This window comes from Schistocerca americana, chromosome 5, assembly GCF_021461395.2.
Source record: "Schistocerca americana isolate TAMUIC-IGC-003095 chromosome 5, iqSchAmer2.1, whole genome shotgun sequence".
Lineage (NCBI taxonomy): Eukaryota > Metazoa > Arthropoda > Insecta > Orthoptera > Acrididae > Schistocerca > Schistocerca americana.
Window position 1 is genome coordinate 132,284,535 of NC_060123.1, and position 22,191 is coordinate 132,306,725.

General features: G+C 41.0%; 1 protein-coding gene across 1 annotated transcript in view; it reads left to right on the forward strand.

Annotated features, from left to right (window-relative positions):
* Positions 1-22,191, forward strand: part of LOC124616722 (piezo-type mechanosensitive ion channel component) — a 684,203-nt gene that overhangs the window by 341,474 nt on the left and 320,538 nt on the right. Inside the window, exon 21 of the mRNA XM_047145082.1 lies at positions 9,288-9,478. Within this exon, the coding sequence (XP_047001038.1) occupies positions 9,288-9,478 (191 nt within the window). The remainder of the gene's footprint in view (positions 1-9,287; positions 9,479-22,191) is intronic.

Genomic DNA, 22,191 nt, shown 5'->3' on the forward strand with positions numbered 1-22,191 from the left:
TATTAGTTGCTGCAATCACCTACTCGTTTGAATAAAATCTTTGCCCGCCGGCCGTTTCTTCAAATTGGGGAACAAATAGTAGTCCGAGGGAGCCAAGTCTGGAGAATAGGGGGGATGAGAAGTGAGTTGGAATCCTATTTCCATTAATTTTGCGACCACAACTGCTGAGTTGTGTGCTGGTGCATTTTCGTGATGGAAAAGGACTTTTTTGTGGTCCAGTCGCTGGCGTTTTTCTTGCAGTTAATTTTTTAACGGTCCAATAACGATAAATAATATGCACCTGTGATAGTTTTACCCTTTTCCAGGTAGTCAATTATGATTACCCCTTGCGAATCCCAAAAGACAGCTGCCATAACCTTTCTGGCTGAAGGAATGGTCTTCGCCTTTTTTGGTGCAGAATCTCCCTTGGTCCTGCGGATTCTTCCTGAACAGCTGAGAACAGTCCTTGCAACACTTCACATGATTCCGTTTTTGGTCAAGCGTGAGCAATCGCGGAACCCATCTTGCGGATAGCTTTCTCATGGCCAAATATTTATGCAAAATATTATGTACCTGTTCATTTGAGATGCCCACAGCACTAGCAATCTCACGCATCTTCACTCTTTGGTCACCCATCACCATATCATGGATTTTATCAATGATTTCTGGAGTCGTAACCTCCACAGGTCGACCAGAACATTCAGCAACACTTGTTCCCATATGGCCACTCCAAAAATTTGGAAACCACTTATAAACTGTTTTAATCGAAGGTGCAGAGCCACTGTAATGCTTATCAAGCTTGTCTTTAGTCTCCTGAGGTGTTTTGCCTTTCATAAAGTAATGTTTAATCACCACACGAAATTCTTTTTCGTCCATTTTTTGACAATCAATCGACTTCCTTGATTCACACGAATACCAAACACAAAGAAATAGACCAATGTGGCTGAAACTTGGTGTGTGTTCTTTCCAAAGATGCTACTAACTAACCATGACCTCAATACGCACCGGTGGTGCCATCTCTGAGACTTTGCACAGACTTTTCAAACGCCCTTCGTATTTGCAACCTCACTCGTGTAGCTGCCTTACACTAAGAATTAGATCCCCTACCAGGCTTTGTTGTCTAAGCCCATATTATTTCTCTCTGTCCTCCTCCTGCTATTTTCTGCACTCTCTTTTCCAGTATCTTCTCAAGTACCTTGGCAGCATGATGTCTCAAAGTAACTCTCCTATGATTTTGACACTGTTTCCAACAATGGTTCTTAAAAACTGGCATTATGATTCCCTTTCTCCAGTTTTCAGGTGTCCTCCTTTGTTTCCTTATTGTTCTTATGACCCGATAGTCACTGAACTCCAACAGTGCCAGCTGCCCTCACTAGCACCACACTTACTTCATCTAGCGCATGCCCTTCACCTTCTTTGATCGTCTATATTACTTCCTATTCTTCAGTCCAGGTTAGGTCCACTTCGACATCCTTTGCATCCCGGGGTCCTCAGTTTCCTCTTACATATTTCCACCAGGGTTTAGTAACTATTCAGAATATGTCTTCAACCTCTCCTTGACTTTATGTACATTCTCACCTTCCTTTTCTTATGTATTGATCATCTTGACGTTTTCCAGCTTGCCTCTTTTCTTAGCCTTAACCCATTCCATTAGAGGATTTTCCTGCTCCCCTCATTATCCTCCTCCATAATTTTGCTGACTCTTCCATCTGTTTCTTCTTCTCACCAGCTGCCACGTGTCTTGTCGATGCACTCCTGTCTCATTTCCTCTGTTCTCTCCTGAAGCCAAGTATGGAGTGCTATGTTTTCCTTCATAACTTCCTCCTTTGCTCTGTCATTCCAGTAGGGTGCTACTTTCCACCTTTTCTTTGTGTTGGTTCTTTTGCACTCTTTTTTCTGCCACTTCCACTATTGTTGTTTTGAATCTTCCCCATTTCTCCTCTGTTGACTGCATTTCCTCCCTTGGTATGTTGCTCTTTACTATTTTCTGAAATTCTTCCTCATGTTTTCTTCTTCCACCTTTTAGTCTTCATTTCTGTCCCTTTTCATCTCTAATTCCTTTAACAGTCAGTACTTAAAGATGTTAGTCTGTGTCTAGGGCTTTGGAAGTATTAACTTTACATCTGTGGTTGTTCTCTTTCTGTCCTGGTCACATACTACGGAGTCTACCACAGATTTACTTGACAGATGATGGCTGTACCACAATGTCCTTATGGCTTTCCACCTTGTCATAAGGTATTGCTGACTGCTAGTCCATTCCTTATACAAAATTGTACCAGTTTTCACCCTTCCTCATTGCTCATTCCCCCATTCAATTCCCAGTACTTCCTCATACCCTTCTGTTTCTGTGCCCACATGTGCATGTAGGACTATCATTATGATAATGTTCTGTCCAGTTAGTTTTCTCTGCATTTCTTCATATAAGCCCTCCTCCTCTTTAAGAGAACATCCCATTTGTGGTGCATATAGTTAGAGAACTTACATATACTTTGCATTCAATTTCACTGTGACATTCATCCTCTTGTTGTTCGTCCTTGTCACCTCTACTTTCAACCCTCCTCTCATAGCTACTGCTACTCCATGTCTACCGAGCGAGGTGGCGCAGTGGTTAGCACAGTGGACTCGCATTCGGGAGGACGACGGTTCAATCCCGTCTCCGGCCATCCTGATTTAGGTTTTCCGTGATTTCCCTAAATCGTTTCAGGCAAATGCCGGGATGGTTCCTTTGGAAGGGCACGGCCGATTTCCTTCCCAATCCTTCCGTACCCCGAGCTTGCGCTCCGTCTCTGATGACCTTGTTGTCGACGGGACGTTAAACACTAACCACCACCACCACTCCATGTCTAACTTTTCCTCATTCCCAATCCAATACAGCTGATATCCACTCCTCAATATCCTATTTCCTTCGATCTTCCACATGCTTGACTTATTATGTACTTCTGTTTTTTACATTTTATGACACAATGACATAGGCATTCCACAATGTCATAACTGGTTTTAACTAGCAGTGATCATCTTCAAACACTCAGTAGCTAAAAAGAGATAACAAAGAACCGTAACAGAATATATAAAATCCATCAGTTAACTGTCTATGTAATGATAAAAAATAAATAAAATTATAACTCAAGACACATGCTACTATCATTTTCCATTGTGTTGTCAAAAATTGTGAAGTCTAAAGTTGGTAGGATTTGTACGAAATAGTGAAGTACTCCATTTGTTTATTCACTGAAGTCTTTGCAAGATGAATGTCTATTTTGGCAGATTTTATAGTTGCATAGATAAGAGTAATGGAATAAGATTTTTTGAACAATTTTTAAAAATGTTAAAAGATTCTAAAGCAGTATCCAAATTTCAACATTTGTAGTTGGGGGATGTGGGTGGGGGAGAAGGAATGGTAGAGTGTGTGTAGAGATTTTTATGCATGATGCACACCTATTATACCACCATTTCCTTGTAGCATACAAAGCTGGAGTTGATGACATGCAGCAGTTGGATATTGCAGTTGGGTGTCAACAAGTGAAATGTCTGGAAGACGATTTACCAAATGTCATGTGGGAAATTCATCATAGATGTTGAAATACATGTCAGTAGAGAGGTCTTATGTTCATGCAATAGTTTATCAGGTTCATTCATTCTTGAAACACATGAAATGACAAGATTTGACACTGACATTATTATAATACTGAATCTTGCCATCGTATACAGCATGTGTGATTGTCTGGGAAAGACTTAGTATCAAGAATGAACATAAAACTTATTATCAGATACTTTTCTTGACCAACAGACTCACGTCCAGGTTCGCTAGATGTAAGTTCTTCAGTCATACTTTCATCATCAGAAGAGACTTAAATCATCCAACAATCAACTGGAAAAATTACAGTTTTGTAAGTGGTGGGTGTGACAAGATGCCCTGAAAAACATTACGGAAAGCATTCTCGGAGAGCTACCCAGAACAGATCGGAAGTGCATTCATGGTGGAAATGTATTGAATCTAGTAGTAACAAGTAGATCTGTCCTCATTGAGGATGTCCATGTGATATCACTAACCCTGAGGCGGTTGTAGCAACAATGATTAGAAAGTACAAACAGCAACTAAAACTAGAAGGAGCAGTTATATGTTCAGCGAACTAGATAAAGTGGCAGTAGTGTCATATCTTAAAAAGAAATTGAAACATTTGCAGTAGCTCTGGAGAGGAGCAAGTAGAAAAACTGTGGCCCGGGTTCAGAAGAATAGTTGACCGTTATAGGAGGGACTCCCCCATAGTATACAGTCACTATAAGAAAAACTTGTTAAGAAACAGAGACTACTGCATCACAGATGTAAAACAAAGCATAGGGCTATAGATAGGGAGGTGCTCAATGAAACACGTTCAGCTGTTGAGAGAGGAATGCATGATGCCTTCAGCAACTGCTTTAGCAGGATGATATTGATGGCGCTCTCACAAAACCCAAAGAAATTCTGGTCATTTGTAAAGGCTGCTGATGGTACCAGAGCTAGTGTCCAGACACTCGTGGATGAAACAGGAAGTAAAATTGTGGATACCAAGTCAAAAGCAGAAATAATGAACTCTGTTTTCAAATATTCCTTTGCAAAAGAAAAACCACGAGTATTGTCCCAATTTAATTCTTGCACCGCTGCACAGATGAGTGATATGGATATCAGTGTTAGTATTGTTGAAAAACAGCTGAAATTGATAAAACCAAACAAAGCTCCAGAGCCTGATGGAATCTCTGTCAGAGTCTTTATTGAATTTACAGCAGAGTTACCCTATCTTTTGACTATATTCTACAGTAGATCACTCGAACAAAAAACTCTGCCCAGTAGATGGAAGAGAGCACAGGTTACACACCCACTACAAGAAGGTAGAAGTAGTGTTCTACTAAATTGTATCTAATAGCCTTGACATCCACTTGGGTGTAGAGTCTTAGAATGTACGCTGAGCTTAAATATAATGAGGTATCTCAAAGAGAATGACCTCCTCAATATCAACCAGCATGGATTCCAGAAAACATCAACCATGAAAACCAACTTGCATTCTTCTCCCTCGACATCTCGAAAGCCAAGGATAAAGGCAGCAGGTAGATGCAGTATTTCTTGATTTCTGAAAATCATTTGGCTCAGTACTTAGTCTTTACTTATTATAGAAGGTACGATCACATTTAGGATTTCTTGGTAGTGAGGACACAGCAAGTTGTCTTGGATGGAGTCATTGACAAATGTAGAAGTAACGTCAGGTGTGCCTCAGGGAAGTGTGTTGGATCCCTTGCTGTTCCTATTGTGTATTAATGGGCTTGAAGGCAGTATTAATAGTAACCTCAGACTTGTTGCATATTGTGCGCTTGTCTATAATGAATTACTGTGTGAAAGAAACTGCACAAATATTCAGTCACAACTTAGTGAGAGTGCAAAGCTTTGCAAAGAGTGGAAACTTACTTTAAATGCTATGAAATGAAATGTATAATTATGAACTGCTCAAAGGATATACATGTTGTGTCATATGACTACGGAATCAATGAGTGATATTCAGAATTGGTCAGTGCATACAAATATCTGACGGTAACACATTGTATGGATATTAAACTTAACAAACACATAGGCTCAGTCATAGGTAAAGGTTGTGGCATACTTCAGTTCACTGGTAAAATATTAGGGAAATGCAATCGGTCTACAAAAGAGACTGCTTACGAAACACTTATATGACCTATCGTAGAAGACTGCTCAACTTTGTAGGACCTGTACTAAATTGGATTAACAGTGGATATTGAACACATACAGGGAAGAGCAACACAAATGGTCACAGTTTTTTTTATCTGTGGGAATGTGTCATGAGGATTCTGTAGAAACTGAACTGACACACATTTGAAGGTAGATGCAAACTATCGTGAGAAAGTGTACATACAAAGTTTAAGGAACCAGCTTTAAATAACAAATCTAAGAAAATATATCAGCCCGATGTGTGAATGGAATGGAAGAAACCCTAATAATTGGTGTGGAAGTACTCTCTGCCATGCACTTTTAACTGGTTTGCAGAGTACAGGTGTAGATGCAGCTGTAGATGTAGATAAACATAATTATTTCTACTTGAGCATTTATAGGATTTTTTTTCTTTCTTTCTATCCATTTTGGTAATAAGAGGTAATGAAGGAACACAGTATCCTGTGACAGGTAGCCCATTATAATGAGTATGATCTTAAAATGGTCAGCTTCCTGCACAAGAAGATAACTAAAAAGATGTCCATCTCATGTATTCCAGATATGCAGAAGAAAGTAAAGTTACCACCATGAAATATTTAGGTAGGATTTCTGAAAACAAAAAAACAAAAATGAAAATTGCCTTCAAAATTGTAAATAACAGTAAGACAAAAATTAGCAAAGAAAGAGAACAAGAACAAATGCTTAGAAGTTTGTAAGGTTATATGCCATGACTGTGGTGCAAAATATGCAGACCAGGCATGTATAACATTCAGTATAAGGTTTAAAGAACACTCCTAACCAAGTAATAAAACTGCTTTAGGTGGACATTTTGTGAAGGAAGGTCATATTACAGTATTGGCTTTATTGAAGGATAGTTAAACATTTTACATGTAAAAGAAGTAGGTAGACAGTTAGACATTTTATAAGAAATGGAGGTTTACATTTCAAGAAGGAAGTAACCTGATAAACTGCTTAACAAACAGAATTAATTTTCTACCCGCACATATTTCAACATCTATGACAAATTGCTCATGTGACATTCAGTACATCAGCTCTCTGACATCTCATCCAGCTGCAGTATCTGACTGGTGTGTACCATCCATTCTAGGCCAGAATACAATGCATCATGACAAATCCAGCCCCACTTAGACTTCAGCATGCACCTCATATCCATTTTTACTAACAGACATAAGTGCAGCTAATTATTTTTCATTCTTTTCTACATTTCTTTAGTACTGTTTGGTGTTGCTCCTATTCAATAATATCTTTATTTTATGTATCCACATTATCATGTGCTCCTATTCTACCATCCCTCCTCCGCTCATTACAAATTCTGAAATTTATAAAGTGTTTTAAAAATTTTTAAAGTTTTAAAAAATTGTTAAAAATCATATGCCAGTACTCTTATTAATGTAACTATAAAATCTATCATACATTTTATGTGTAGACATGTGAGAATTGACAAAGAGGGGCTTTCACTCCGTCTAGAGATAGTTACTTGGTAGATTTTATGAATACTTTATTCCCCTGCTTTTATCTATTGACTGTGCAAAGATGATTACAGTCTGGTCAGAAAAAATTACTGCATTGTGAAATGATTATATCACAAAAGCATAAAAAATAAAAGAAAGCATTTGTTTAGTATTCATTGTCCACTATTTAGAATTTGTGATGCATTTGATTTGATATCACTGTGAAAATTAGTGCCTAAGCTATTTGACTAATGTTCCTGATTTCAAATTTACTACTGATGCCGCATTCAGTAGCACATTTAAATTGGTCAAACTAAGGCTATAAAGATATAATAGAAGGAAACATTCCACGTGGGAAAAATTATATATAAAAACAAAGATGAGGTGACTTACCGAACGAAAGCGCTGGCAGGTCGATAGACACACAAACAAACACAAACATACACACAAAATTCAAGCTTTCGCAACAAACTGTTGCCTCATCAGGAAAGAGGGAAGGAGAGGGGAAGACGAAAGGAAGTGGGTTTTAAGGGAGAGGGTAAGGAGTCATTCCAATCCCAGGGGCGGAAAGACTTACCTTTGGGGGAAAAAAGGACAGGTATACACTCGCACACACGCACATATCCATCCACACATACAGCCACAAGCAGACATATTTCTTCATATGTCTGCTTGTGGCTGTATGTGTGGATGGATATGTGCGTGTGTGCGAGTGTATACCTGTCCTTTTTTCCCCCAAAGGTAAGTCTTTCCGCCCCCGGGATTGGAATGACTCCTTACCCTCTCCCTTAAAACCCACTTCCTTTCGTCTTCCCCTCTCCTTCCCTCTTTCCTGATGAGGCAACAGTTTGTTGCGAAAGCTTGAATTTTGTGTGTATGTTTGTGTGTCTATCGACCTGCCAGCGCTTTCGTTCGGTAAGTCACCACATCTTTGTTTTTATATATAAGGCTATAAAGAGATTCATTACCTAAGTAACTCCATTTGTTACAAATTTTTTTTATGGATTTAGATGTAGCCACTATACAATTTGCTTTAAAGAATGTTGGTGGTATAAAAATTTATTTTGGAGATGTAAAATTTAAGTGGTGGTGGTGGTGGTTAGTGTTTAACGTCCTGTCGACAACGAGGTCATTAGAGACGGAGCGCAAGCTCGGATTAGGGAAGGATTGGGAAGGAAATCGGCCGTGCCCTTTCAAAGGAACCATCCTGGCATTTGCCTGAAACGATTTAGGGAAATCACGGAAAACCTAAATCAGGATGGCCGGAGACGGGATTGAACCATCGTCCTCCCGAAAGCGAGTCCAGTGAAAATTTAAGTCAGTTTTATCGGACTGACCCTGGAAATTCTTTAGAAACTTTAGTCTATGAACCTGTTCAAAACTAAATTACCAGCTGTGTTCAGAAACTAGAGTTAAAAGTTCATAGTTTTTCTGATTTGTATTGTCAGTTTTAGTTTCTCCAGTGTCTCAAATGGTCCTTAAATTTGATAACATTGCTCAAGATGGTCACCATAGTTTGCGACATGAGTTGCTGTTGTAATCTGTAGTTGTTCTTGATGATAAGGATGTTATTCACTTAATTTTGTTTGCAGTGGTGATGTCTTTTGTAATCCAGAGTTTAGGTGCAATTAATCTACTTACATAGCTTAATTTAATTTTTCATTGTTTTTTTAAATTTTACTCAGGGTGTATAGTAATATAAGTTTTCTTTCTGATTTCCACATTACCTGGGTCAGGTTGTTCCACCTCAAGTGCCAAGCTGTGGGCAGCTGGATGCTCACGGGCACAAGCAGGCAGCGGTGGGTAAACTGGGTGCAGGGAGGGCGGGAGCCTGGCAGTAGTGTACCCTCTCATATACCCTGCCGAGGTGCTACATGCAATAGTGGGCAAAAGAATTGTGCATGGGCAGAGAGTAAGGTGAGAATGGGTTGCAGTAGGACTACTTGGAGGGTAGCCTACTCAACAAGTGCCTGCTCATAGTAAAATTGACAGGCACTCATGGGACTCGTGCTCCATGGAACACGATTGGAACTGCCTGACCTTGGTGCTCTGTGGGTATCAGTAATTGCTGTACTTTAGCAATTGTATTTCAAAAACTTCATTAAAGCCATATTCATTTCTGCTTTTTTATTTTCAAGGTCTAATATTGGTTGCAACATTTCGAGCTGTCATAAATATCCGGCAGAAATATGTGCGACACTTAAGGGGTTTCTCCACTTTGAGGCCAACTGTTATGTTCCCTAACATAAGGCGTGCTGATGCAGATAAAGATCTTAAATCTTTTGTGAAATACCTATTTAATTATGGATTCTACAAATTGGGCTTGGAGGTAAGTTTTAAGTAAGTGTATTGATTAGAAGGAAGTAAAAAATTATTGATATTAATTTAGCCTTCAAATAGTTCTTTCTTGTAGGTTTAGTAAGAAGATAGTATGTATACTTGTCATCTCATGGCCTTCAAGTCACTGTTGCCATACGCCAAGATTTTCTGCAATACTGGGAGATTGTACACCTGGAGGGAGGGAACTATGTACAGTGGAAGGAAGGAAACTGAAGTCTTCACAGCAGTGATTGAAGCATCTTAACATACTTGTGGTCAGGACTATGTGGTACTCAGGGATAGCAGAAAGGAGTGAGAAATTGGGAAAAAACATCTACAGGACAAGGGAGCGCATTCAGAGAGAAGAGGCAAGTGCACTAGGAATTGATTGTGGTAATAATAAGACAAATGTGTAGCAGTGATAACAAGGACTTCCAAATGGCACATGGCATTTTGTACTTATCTGCAGTGTCAAGGTGGGATCTGGGGTCATGCAAATAAGTAAATTGGGCAGCACTGGATAATCAGCCAATGTATGTAGCCATTGTTACTGTAACTCATCTGTCATTCTGTAGCATTCTGCTTATATGGATGGGTCCATGAAAATGTAGACAATCATTGATAGTTGGTATCTTTGGAACAAAATGACATACCATCGCAATTTTGAGTGTTAACTTTGTTCATTATTTTGTCAACAGATCTTAGTGCTCTGTTTCCAGCAGATGATGGTGATGACAGTGCGGCAATAAATGAAGTAAGATTTTTGTTTGAACAATACAAGGCCATATTGAAATGGTACTGGAAGTACAAAAGCATGTTGGAAATACAATGGCAGTGGTGTAATGTGTATGGGACTCAGCCACCACATATACAACAATTTATCATATTGTGAATAAATTTGAAGCTGACAGTACTGTTCAGGATGTGCCTAAGGAATGGTCTGACTGGCCAAAAACAACAAGAAGTAAGCTTCCAGCAGTGCTGTATTGCAACATTTTATTATCTTACCTCAGAAATCTGTGAAGCAGGATGCACATGAAGGGAGTGGGGGGAGCCTGTCAAGCATATGATGAATTCTGAAGGCTCCAAAGTGGAAAGTGTACATTCCAAGATTGCTACACACTATTAACACCGGTGTCGCCGATCAAAGTGTGGAGTACTGTGAATCATTTGAAGGCATGCTGGCATGCTTTGCGAGGGTGAACAGTACTGTAAATCACTACAACTGTGTGTACAGGGCTCATGAAAATCATCACGTTCATGTGGACAAACATGTTAGTCCACCGGGTGTTAATGTGTAGTGTGGTCTGTCATCATGCATTTTGATTGGCCCATTCTTCTTTGAAGTTACTGTAACTGGTGAGGTGTATCTTCGTATGTTGCAAACATTGATTTTACCTGCCATCCGAGAGATGTTTGGAAATGAAAGACTGTGCTCCGCCTCATTACCACAGAGATGTCAAAGCCCACTTGGATGAAAATCTACCTGTACAATGGATAGGTCAAAGAGGAGCTGTTGAGTATCCACCTCAGTCTCCAGACCTTACATCTCTTGACTTCTACCTATGGGGGACCTTGAAAAATGAAGTTTATCAATACAAGCCAGCTACACTGAATGAGCTATGAGAAACCACCAAGGCATCCTTTGCGTCTATCACATCAACAGCACTGACAGCCATAGTGCAGTCTACAGTTCAGTGGCATAAACATTGTTTGGCTACTAATGGGAGTCACTCTGAACACATGAAATAACCTTCCCCCCATGCAAGAATTGTAATGCTATGCCATTTTGTTCCATTAATAATGACTATGAAAGAATGTCTACATTTTTCTGCACCCCTCTATGTTAATAATTGACCTGTGATTCTTAAAGCCTTCTTTGTTTTCTCCCCATTAGCCTGATGTGTAGGAACTCGATTTTGTTTAGGAGTCAAGCTAGTGTGGAATCTCCAAGCTAATACCGCATTGTCTTCCCAAAAGAACAAACACTGGAATCATAATTTCAGATAAGTAGATGGTATTCAGTATACTCATATTTACTGATGAAAGGGGATGTTTTTCTGATCAAAGAATTGTAATAATCATTAGACCTTTTGGAGTGATGTGTGAGTCATGATTATCAAGTATAATTAATGTTGGGTAATCAATTGATGTTATAGAGAATCTGATGAAATGAAACAAAAATGTCTCAAAATTCTCACCAGTCATCCATCCACTGTCATGGCAGCAGAACTCTGATCCTGGAGGAGCACCAACTTTCATTAAATCACTCACTCTTTTTCTAGGAAACACATGTAAGGGTGGCAAGACTGTACCAATAGCACTAACAGCACAACCAATTGTCTCTAATGTTCCTATTTCTGACGAAGTGACCTTTGAAACTTGTTTCTCTGCCTTACTGGCAATTATCTTCCTTGGTCATTGGACTGTGCTGACTCCAGTCTCATCTACATGATAAATGTTTTCAGGACCAAAGGCATGTTTGTCAAATACTTTACTTAAATTATCAAAAAACTTCTTCACTGTTGTTGTGTTAAAAGGTGTTGCTCTACCAAGGCTTGTAGCCTGTGGAGTTCGTAGGGATAAATTCTTGTTCCGTAGCATGAAACCACAGAGCCAATCATAACTTGCTACTTCATTATCTTTCCAGTTGTTTGGATAGCTGAAATTGCGATTGGCTAAATTAAGGACCACAGCATATTCAAAAACAAATTTTCTAGCTTGAATTGGTGTTTAACCATAGTTCTAAAGATGATAAAACTAGGGTGGGTCAAACCTCCCATATGGTTGAACCTCCCATATGGTCATGCCTCCCCAGTTTCCCCTACTCTCGCTTCCTGCTCTAGGGCAGCAGTTTGTTCAGTTGTGACACCTGAAAAATCTGGAAATAACTGTACTGTTGTCATTTCAGGCTGCTTGCATGAAAGCTGCCACTTTTCCATTTCTTCACCTCTGTAATACAAGTTCATATGAGGAAGGGAAGTTATCCTGTTTATAAAATAATAGTGAATTGTGGGTGTTCAGCTGAGTTGGATACGACAACTCAAGTCAACACCCAGAAGCTCATTATTAATCAATCATGCTAAGACAACCTGAGATAACATGTTTATTAAATAGTTTGAGCACACTTCTCTTATAAAACCTATTATGTTCTTGAAATGATTGTTTCACAGTTATGATGACCAATTCCCGTACATTCTCTAAAAAAGGTAGGAAGATTTTTCTGTTTAGCAAAAGTGACAAAAGCAGATTTCAGAGTACTTGATGGCTCAACACAAAAGTTTTGTCTCAAGTACAGATAGTGTTGAGGATCAATGGACAAAATTCAAAACCATCGTACAATATGCGTTAGATGAGTATGTGCCAAGCAAGATCGTAAGAGATGGAAAAGAGCCACCGTGGTACAACAAACGAGTTAGAAAACTGCTGCGGAAGCAAAGGGAACTTCACAACAAACATAAACATAGCCAAAGCCTTGCAGACAAACAAAAATTACGCGAAGCAAAATGTAGTGTGAGGAGGGCTATGCGAGAGGCGTTCAATGAGTTCAAAAGTAAAGTTCTATGTACTGACTTGGCAGAAAATCCTAAGAAATTTTGGTCTTATGTCAAAGTGGTAGGTGGATTAAAACAAAATGTCCAGACACTCTGTGACCAAAATGATACTGAAACAGAGGATGACAGACTAAAGGCTGAAATACTAAATGTCTTTTTCCGAAGCTGTTTCACAGAGGAAGACTGCACTGTAGTTCCTTCTCTAGATTGTCGCACAGATGACAAAATGGTAGATATCGAAATAGACGACAGAGGGATGGAGAAACAATTAAAATCGCTCAAAAGAGGAAAGGCCGCTGGACCTGATGGGATACCAGTTCGATTTTACACAGAGTACGTGAAGGAACTTGCCCCCCTTCTTGCAGCGGTCTACCATAGGTCTCTAGAAGAGCGTAGCGTTCCAAAGGATTGGAAAAGGGCACAGGTCATCCTCGTTTTCAAGAAGGGACGTCGAACAGATGTGCAGAACTATAGACCTATATCTCTAACGTCTATCAGTTGTAGAATTTTGGAACACTTATTATGTTAGAGTATAATGACTTTTCTGGGGACTAGAAATCTGCTCTGTAGGAATCAGCATGGATTTCGAAAAAGACGATCGTGTGAAACCCAGCTTGCGCTATTAGTCCACGAGACTCAGAGGGCCATAGACATGGGCTCCCAGGTAGATGCCGTGTTTCTTGATTTCCGCAAGGCGTTCGATACAGTTCCCCCCAGTCGTTTAATGAACAAAGTAAGAGCATATGGACTATCAGACCAATTGTGTGATTGGATTGAAGAGTTCCTAGATAACAGAACGCAGCATGTCATTCTCAATGGAGAGAAGTCTTCCGAAGTAAGAGTGTTCTCAGGTGTGCTGCAGGGGAGTGTCGTAGGACCGTTGCTATTCACAATATACATAAATGACCTTGTGGATGACATCGGAAGTTCACTGAGGCTTTTTGCGGATGATGCTGTGGTATATCGAGAGGTTGTAACAATGGAAAATTGTACTGAAATGCAGAATGATCTGCAGCGAATGCATGGTGCAGGGAATGGCAATTGAATCTCAATGTAGACAAGGGTAATGTGCTGCGAATACATAGAAAGAAAGATCCCTTATCATTTAGCTACAATATAGCAGGTCAGCAACTGGAAGCAGTTAATTCCATAAATTATCTGCGAGTACGCATTAGGAGTGATTTAAAATGGAATGATCATATAAAGTTGATTGTCGGTAAATTAGATGCCAGACAGAGATTCATTGGAAGAATCCTAAGGAAATGCAATCCGAAAACAAAAGAAGTAGGTTGCAGTATGCTTGTTCGCCCACTGCTTGAATACTGCTCAGCAGTGTGGGATCCGTACCAGATAGGCTTGATAGAAAAGATAGAGAAGATTCAATGGAGAGCAGCGTGCTTCATTACAGGATCATTTAGTAATCGTGAAAGCGTTACGGAGATGATAGATAAACTCTGGTGGAAGACTCTGCAGGAGAGACGCTCAGTAGCTCGGTACGGGCTTTTGTTGAAGTTTCGAGAACATATCTTCACCGATGAGTCAAGCAGCATATTGCTCCCTCCTACGTATATCTGGCGAAGAGACCATGAGGATAAAATCAGAGAGATTAGAGCCCACACAGAGGCATACTGACAATCCTTCTTTCCACGAACAATACGAGACTGGAATAGAAGGGAGAACCGATAGAGGTACTCAAGGTACCCTCCGCCACGCGCCATCAGGTGGCTTGCGGAGTATGGATGTAGATGTAGATGTAGAATTGGGTTAGAGGGGAAGTAATACACATGGTCACCACTAACAGTGGTCTTTCAGAGCTCACAAATGTTACTGTTTATATAACACAGAATTGTTGTGTGGTAAGCTGCCATCGGTAATGTAGAACCATCACAGTTGTTCACCTTGAAGTAGAGTCTAAACCAGTTCAGCACAAGAAAAACACTCCACTTGATGTATTCTTGTACCGATGAGTGATAGATGACATTTGGAAGGAATATCTGTTCATTTACGAAGAAACTAGATTATAATGGCCTTGGATAAAATTCCACACAACTAAGTACAACAGAAATGTGTCTCCTGTGATACTGTCTACAATGAATTCCAGAGTCATATTAGGCATCAATGTGGAGACCTGGGACATTACTGGGCCGATGCTCCCAGCCTGTAATGGCTGACGTACTGCTGGTGAAGACCATAATGAAGTGGGCTGAGGGGACTGATGACCATAGATGTTAAGTCCCATAGTGCTCAGAGCCATTTGAACCATTTGAACTGGGCTGTGTCTGCTGGCATGAAATGCTGAGATGGGAGTGCTGGTACTGCTATCTTGTAGCACAGGGCCTAACTGCTGATGCAGCCACATGGAACTGCTGGTACTTCCAACTTGGAGGAGTAGAGCATAATTGGCTTAGCACATGGTGTGGCATTGTTTGGCCTAAATATTCAGGCATGGATGAATACCCATGTGATACTGTGAGTGCATGTGACATGGCATAACAGAATAGTGCCCTTGCAACAGAGAGTGTTGCTGCAATAGTCACGCTGCTTGTCAGCGAGTTGGTGCCGCCAGATGCTGTGGAAACGAAGTGTAACTCCACAATAAACAGCCCAGGCCATACAAGGAAAATATGTCAGTGTTGACGAAAGTTGTTTATGCACATCGTCCTGGTGAGGAAGCTTGCCACACGACTTGCCTGGTGTGTGGAGGAATGAACTACCAGTTGAATACAGCACCAGAACGCCTGGGTGCTCCAAGAAATTCCTTATTATGAGGATTTTGACTAAAATATTTCTTGTATTAGTCAAGACCACACCATGTAGTTAATTTCTTTGCTCTACAAAATATTACATTCTGAAAATTGTAAGTCCAAACTGTGTCAGTTAATGTACATAGAGCTTAATAAACTTAGCATGTCACTAGTTTTTACTGAAATGACTTATTTCAAATTGTAAACTAAGAAGAATAAACCAAATTAAAGTGTTTATAATCTCTCATTACATGTTTTTGACAAATTTGAAATAACTATCTTAACTCCCTGTTGCTCGAAAAACATGTAACATCTCCAAAAAGTCCTTACTTCATGATTTTTAGTTTGCTAAATGTTATTTTTTTCCATCTACTAAAACTTAATGATAGAAATGATATTATAAAAACAATTATTAATACTAGTAAATGATTGCCCCATTAATGTGGTGTCATGCAGCTGCACATGGTGTGGTCAGAATAAGAGAGCATTTGCTCTCATAATCAAAACCAGGCTGAATACAGAGCACCTTATAAATACCAGAGACTATAGAAGAAATATTTTGTAAATCAAGAGAAAGGCAACCACTAACCCATAGCAGACTGATGTGTGCCACATAGACACACATAACAGAAAACAATGTTCACTAGCCTATGAGCTCTGGAACTTTCTCTGGTAGAAAGTACACACACACACACACACACACACACACACACACACACACACACACACAAAACCACCCAGGCACCCTAACACAAACTACAGCATCTACAGTGACACTGAATATGAATTATCATTTATTGAGAGCAGCTGTCTTGGCTAATGGATGTGGGGAGGGAGTTGGGAAGGACACACAAAGTAAGGAGGAGGCAGCAAAGTAGTATGATGCAGGAGTGGGAAGACAGGTGATTCAGCAGCTGCCCAGCAAGACAAAAAGGAGTTCTGAGGGGGTAGAGTATGTGAGAGATATAGAAAGAGGGATTGGGGGAGACGGGGAAAATGGAGGAAGCTGAAGACGGAGTGGGAGACAGGGAGGGAAGAGTGAAGGGGAGAGATGTAGAAAGGAAATGGGGGGGGGGGGGGAGAGAGAGAGAGAGAGAGAGAGAGAGAGAGAGAGAGAGAGAGAGAGAGAGAGAGATCAGTGATGGAATTTGGTGGGGGAGGCAAAAATGGTGGGAGCTGGTATTACACTATTGGGACAGGGAACGAGTGGTGTCAACAGCAGCAGAAAGGAAAATGTAAGGTGAGGCAGTGGGAAACAGGTTAGTGGATGTATAGGCCAAAGGAGGTTGTAAGAATGCTGGATATACTGGAAAGACATTTCCCGCCTGTGTAGTTAAGACACTTGTACTGTAATGGAGTACGCAAAAGGCCAGCATAATGAAGCAGTTGTTAGTCATTTGTGTTCTGGTGTGCAGCAGATTCAGAAAATGGATGGTCATGTGTCTGGGTGATCACAGTTTGATGGTGACCAGACACACGGGTAGACAGTGGGTTGCCTTACATGCCCACAAAAGATGCTGCACAGTAACTGCAGCATAGCTGATATGAAATATGGCTGCTATCATCTGTTGCCCTGCCTTTTATAGGGTAGGAAATGCCTATGACTGGACTGTGCTAGGAAGTGCTGGGTGAGTATATGGGGCAGGTCTTTCATTTGGGTTATTGACAAGGGAATGACCCATAAGATGCAGGCTTGGAATAGCATGGATAAGGATATTCTGTAGGTTGGGTGGATGCTGGCATACTGCCTTGGGTGATGTGGGTAGCATTCTGGGTAGTATGCTACTCATCTGGGGACACAGAGATGCAGTCAAATCCCTGGTAAAGCTTTTCAAGGTCAGTCAGTCAGGGTGACACTGGGGGATCAGAAGAATGCTGGTTTGTGGCTGGTTAACAGGGTTACTGGTGTCAGAGGAGAAGATGGCAAGGGAGATTTTATAAGGATGAGTTGCAGGAGTATTGTCTTTCAGCAAAGGCTCTGTTAAGATTTTTGGTATATTTCGACAATTCCTGCTTTCCACTGTTGGTGAGGCTGTAGGGAAGTGAATTTTGGGTATGGAATGGTTCAAATGGCTCTGAGCACTATGGGACTCAACATCTGTGGTCATAAGTCCCCTAGAACTTAGAACTACTTAAACCTAACTAACCTAAGGACATCACACACATCCATGCCCGAGGCAGGATTCGAACCTGCGACCGTAGCAGTCACGCGGTTCCTGACTGAGTGCCTAGAACCGCTAGACCACCGCGGCCGGCGTATGGAATGGATGACAGCTGTCAATGTGGAGGTACTGTTGGTGCTTTTGATATGAAAATATGTTTTTATGATGCCATCTGAGAGAGGAGATTGACACCCAGGAATGAGGCTCGTTGAGTTGAGAAGGACCAGTGGATACGGATTTTGGAGTAGGTTTTGAGCCTATGGAAGAAAGAGCAAAGGTTTTCTGTGCCATGAGTTCAGATTGTAAAATGTCTTTGGTGAATCTGAACCGGGCAAGTCGTTTTAGCTGTTGACTGGATAAGGAGGATTCTTCCAGATGGCTGATAAGAGTTGGTATAGGATGATGCCATGCAAGTATCCATGGCAAGGGGTTATATATTTGGCCTTTGAAATTGAAATATAGGGTTAGTCAAAAGTCTTTGTACAATTATGAATGTTTATTGTATAAAAGTTATAGAACTTACAAATTTGTGATTTGTGAGAAATGAAAGAACAAATCACCCAAGTTTTTGTCACAGTGCCAGTAAACTTCAACATGTGCACCACTTGTGGCTCGAAGAGTCTCTAATTGATCTTGGATTTCCTTTTCTAACACCAGCAATGGCATCTGCTATCCTCCTCCTCCAGTATCCAGATCAGGTACTTGTGTAGCGTAAACCTTGTCCCTTACATAGCTGCACAAAAAGAGATCTAAAGGTGTTATGCCTGGAGCTCTTGCAGTCCAGGCTGTGGGGCTATCATGCCCAGTACATCTGTCACAAAATGTTTCATTAAGAAAGTTTCCAGCACACAGTCCCCAGTGTGGTGGTGCTGCATCTTCTTGGAAAACCATATCTGGCTGCAAGTCTCCCAGTTGTGGTACCACAAAGTGTTCTAGTGTATCCAGACACCTGTTAGCTTCGCTTATTTTTTGACAAACAAGAAATGGCCAGTGAGTCTTTTTGCATATTAAACCAAACCACACATTCATTTTAGGGGAAACGCTAAGATGATCTTAGGCAATTTGTGATCTTTCTGAACTCCATATCATCACATTGTGCATGTTAACTTTACCTGATCTGTGGAAAGTATTCTCATCCAAAAAACAAATTAGTTGAAGAGGCTCATTGCTGGTGTCGATTTGTGCCAATACCTTAGTTGCAAAAGCTGCTCGACAAGTTCCATCATTTGGTTGTATTGTGTATGTTATCCAGACCTTATCTGCATATAGGTGCAATCTGTTGTGTAGAATTCTTTGCACTGTAATTCTAGGGATCCCAAATTCATGAAATGTGTGTCAAGTAGATTTGGAATGGCTGTGTAAGAACGCCTGTTGCACAGCTCTTGACACTTCATGCACCGAACAAAGGCCACCCTGTTTGTTTAATCTTCATGAACGATGCAATAATACTCCTATCCTGTTGTACCACAGAATACAGTGCACATTCTCCTTGTGTGATGCTATTTTACAGTAACAGTGATTGTAGTGCTCTGTACTCAGCTTCTATGTGCAACAAAGATATGGAAACAAACTTGATGGTTTATACTTTCATTTTTCAGAAACCATAGATTTGTAATTACTAGAGTTTTGTGAAATAAATATTGAAAGTTGTACACTGCCTTTTGGCCAGACCTGTAAATGTGGGTCAGGATGTGTTTGGCAAGGATTACAAAGGAGGTGGTAGTTTTGATATCAGGAGGATGCTGAGAAAGGTAGTTCCATGGCCACGAGGTCGTGGTCATGGGGTTTGTCAGTGTATGAGGGTGTCACATCTACTATGACTGACAGGCAGTCTTATGGTAATAGGATAGGAACTGTGGAAAGGTAGTGCAGGAAGTGAACAGTGTGGTAGATGTAGATTAGAGGTTGCAGTCAATAGTTTGGGGTGTTAATCCAGTTAAGAAAGCCCATACTTGACACTCCACAAGTGTTGGCAATCTCTTGTGCTGGGTAACTCTGCTTATAAATTTGGGTACTATGGGAATTTGACTTACGAATGAACAGTGTGCAGGAGATGCAGCCAAGACCATCAGCTAGTATGGCTGATAGTTACAGTTTATTCAATGAATGAGTAGCTTTTTAGGATTTGGGTTGCTTATCAATGTTTAGTTTATTTTAAAGTTAACTTTCAATGGTGAACAATGGTGTTAGAGATTGGTTTGCATGTAACAGTCTTAACCTCACTCCAGAGTATGGTGAGAATGTGTACACCATGCATTTTGTTTGCATTGTTTCTGTTTGTCAATGTGAGTGTTATGCTGCTGATGATGCTGATGACTACATGGTTGGGGTAGAAAACATCGAGAAGACATGCACTGTGTTTCAAACCAGCCCCAGAAAATTACTCAGACAAGCTGCACAACAGGTGGGAGTCAATGGGAGACACTGGGACAAATTGTTGTGGAAGACCTGCATCTCTTCCCATACAAAATTCAAACACAACAGTTAGTAAGGCCCAGGGCCATGGAACAGTGGTTGTGTTTTGCCAATACTATTGTCCACAGAATTGATGAACAGGACTTTGATGTAAATATGGTTTGGTTTAGTGACAAAAGCCCACTTTCATTTGGACAGGTTCATCAATAAGCAAAATTGGTGGGTTTGGAGGACTGAGAATCCACATTTCGTAATCAAGAAGTCTCTTCACCCTCAATGGGTTACTGTGTGGGTGCAATGTCCAGTAATGGAATAATCAATGCGATATTTCTTGATGGTATGCCAACTACCAAACAGTACGTGAAGGTTTTACAAGATGATTTCATCCCCATTATCCAAAGTGAAGCTGATTTTGACAATATGCAGTTCACGCAGGATGGGGCTCTAACCAATCGAAGCAGGAGAGTCTTTGATGTCCTGGAGGAGCACTTTGGGGACCATATTCTAGCTTCAGGCCAATTGAGGCCCATGCCAGTGGCACTTTGGGCCACAGCATATATAGGAAGAAGACACATGCGGATAGCTGCCACCACCTGGCACAAAAGAATGGCGTGCTCAAAGTCTTGTACACAGAGCTCACACCATCTCCGATACGGACAGTATCCAACAAGAACTGGAGCATCTGAAGAGCGTGTTTCAGAAGAACGGTTACAAGGAAGGGCAAATTCGGAAGGTCCTACTTCCCACACCTGCAGCACTGGCGGAAACTGAGGATGAACCTCAGGAGGAGAGGCCTTGGCTTTTATTCCATTTTGCGGGGCCTTATCCAGAAAAATTGGACACATTTTACGTAAACACCAAGCGAAAAATCATCTTCCGTCCTCCAAGCAAAACCAAGAGCCTTCTTAGTAGTGTGAAGGACAACCTTGCTCTACATAAATCAGGGGTTTATCAGATACCTTGCCAATGCAGTAGTGTATACACAGGGCAGACTATTCATACCATTGAGGACCAATGCCGAGAACATCAATGGCACACTAGACTGCAAGAGCCCAGTAAGTTGGCAATCGCTGAGCATTGCCTGTCTGAACTCCACAGCATGTATTATGACCAAACCAAAGTCCTGACAGACTTCCAAATACCGGGACTGTGTCATCAAAGAAGCCATAGAGATCAGACTAAGGGCGCCACAACTAAATTGTGACAGCGGTTACATCCTTAGCAAGGCGTGGGAAACCACGATCACCCAGATTAAGAAGAAAAAGGATATTTCCCAGAGTGTACCGACTTCGGGGGAGGAGGGAAGAATAACGAGAGCGGTGCCGGCAGACCCTCCTGAACGAGAAGACCTAGGATGCAGTGCCCAGACGGCGGGAGAACAGACTCTGTACCCGGACTGCGCGCGGGGCGCGGACCGCACCGACTCATAGGAAGCGCCTGAAAGAGGAGTAGGAGGGGGATTGTCCTATAGATACATGGTGCCAGCCCACCACCGGTCAGTACATCAGCACACCTGATGATGGCAACATGGTCGATTGCCGAAATATTGTGTCCTATGCACACACATACCAGGATGTTCACCCGAGATTTATTTTGTCATAAAATATGCCTGGAGAAATTGAAGAATCACAACACATACACCTCATTTTTCTGAGGCTATGTTAAAGATAAGGTGTACAGCAATGACCCCAGTGCTGAGCTGAAAACAGCCATTCATGAGGTCATTGACAGCATTGATGTTTCGACACTTTGGCAGGTCATGCAGAATTCCACTATTTGTCTGCACCACATCATCGCCAATGATGCCATGCATATCAAACATGTAATAACCTAAATCCAAATATGTGT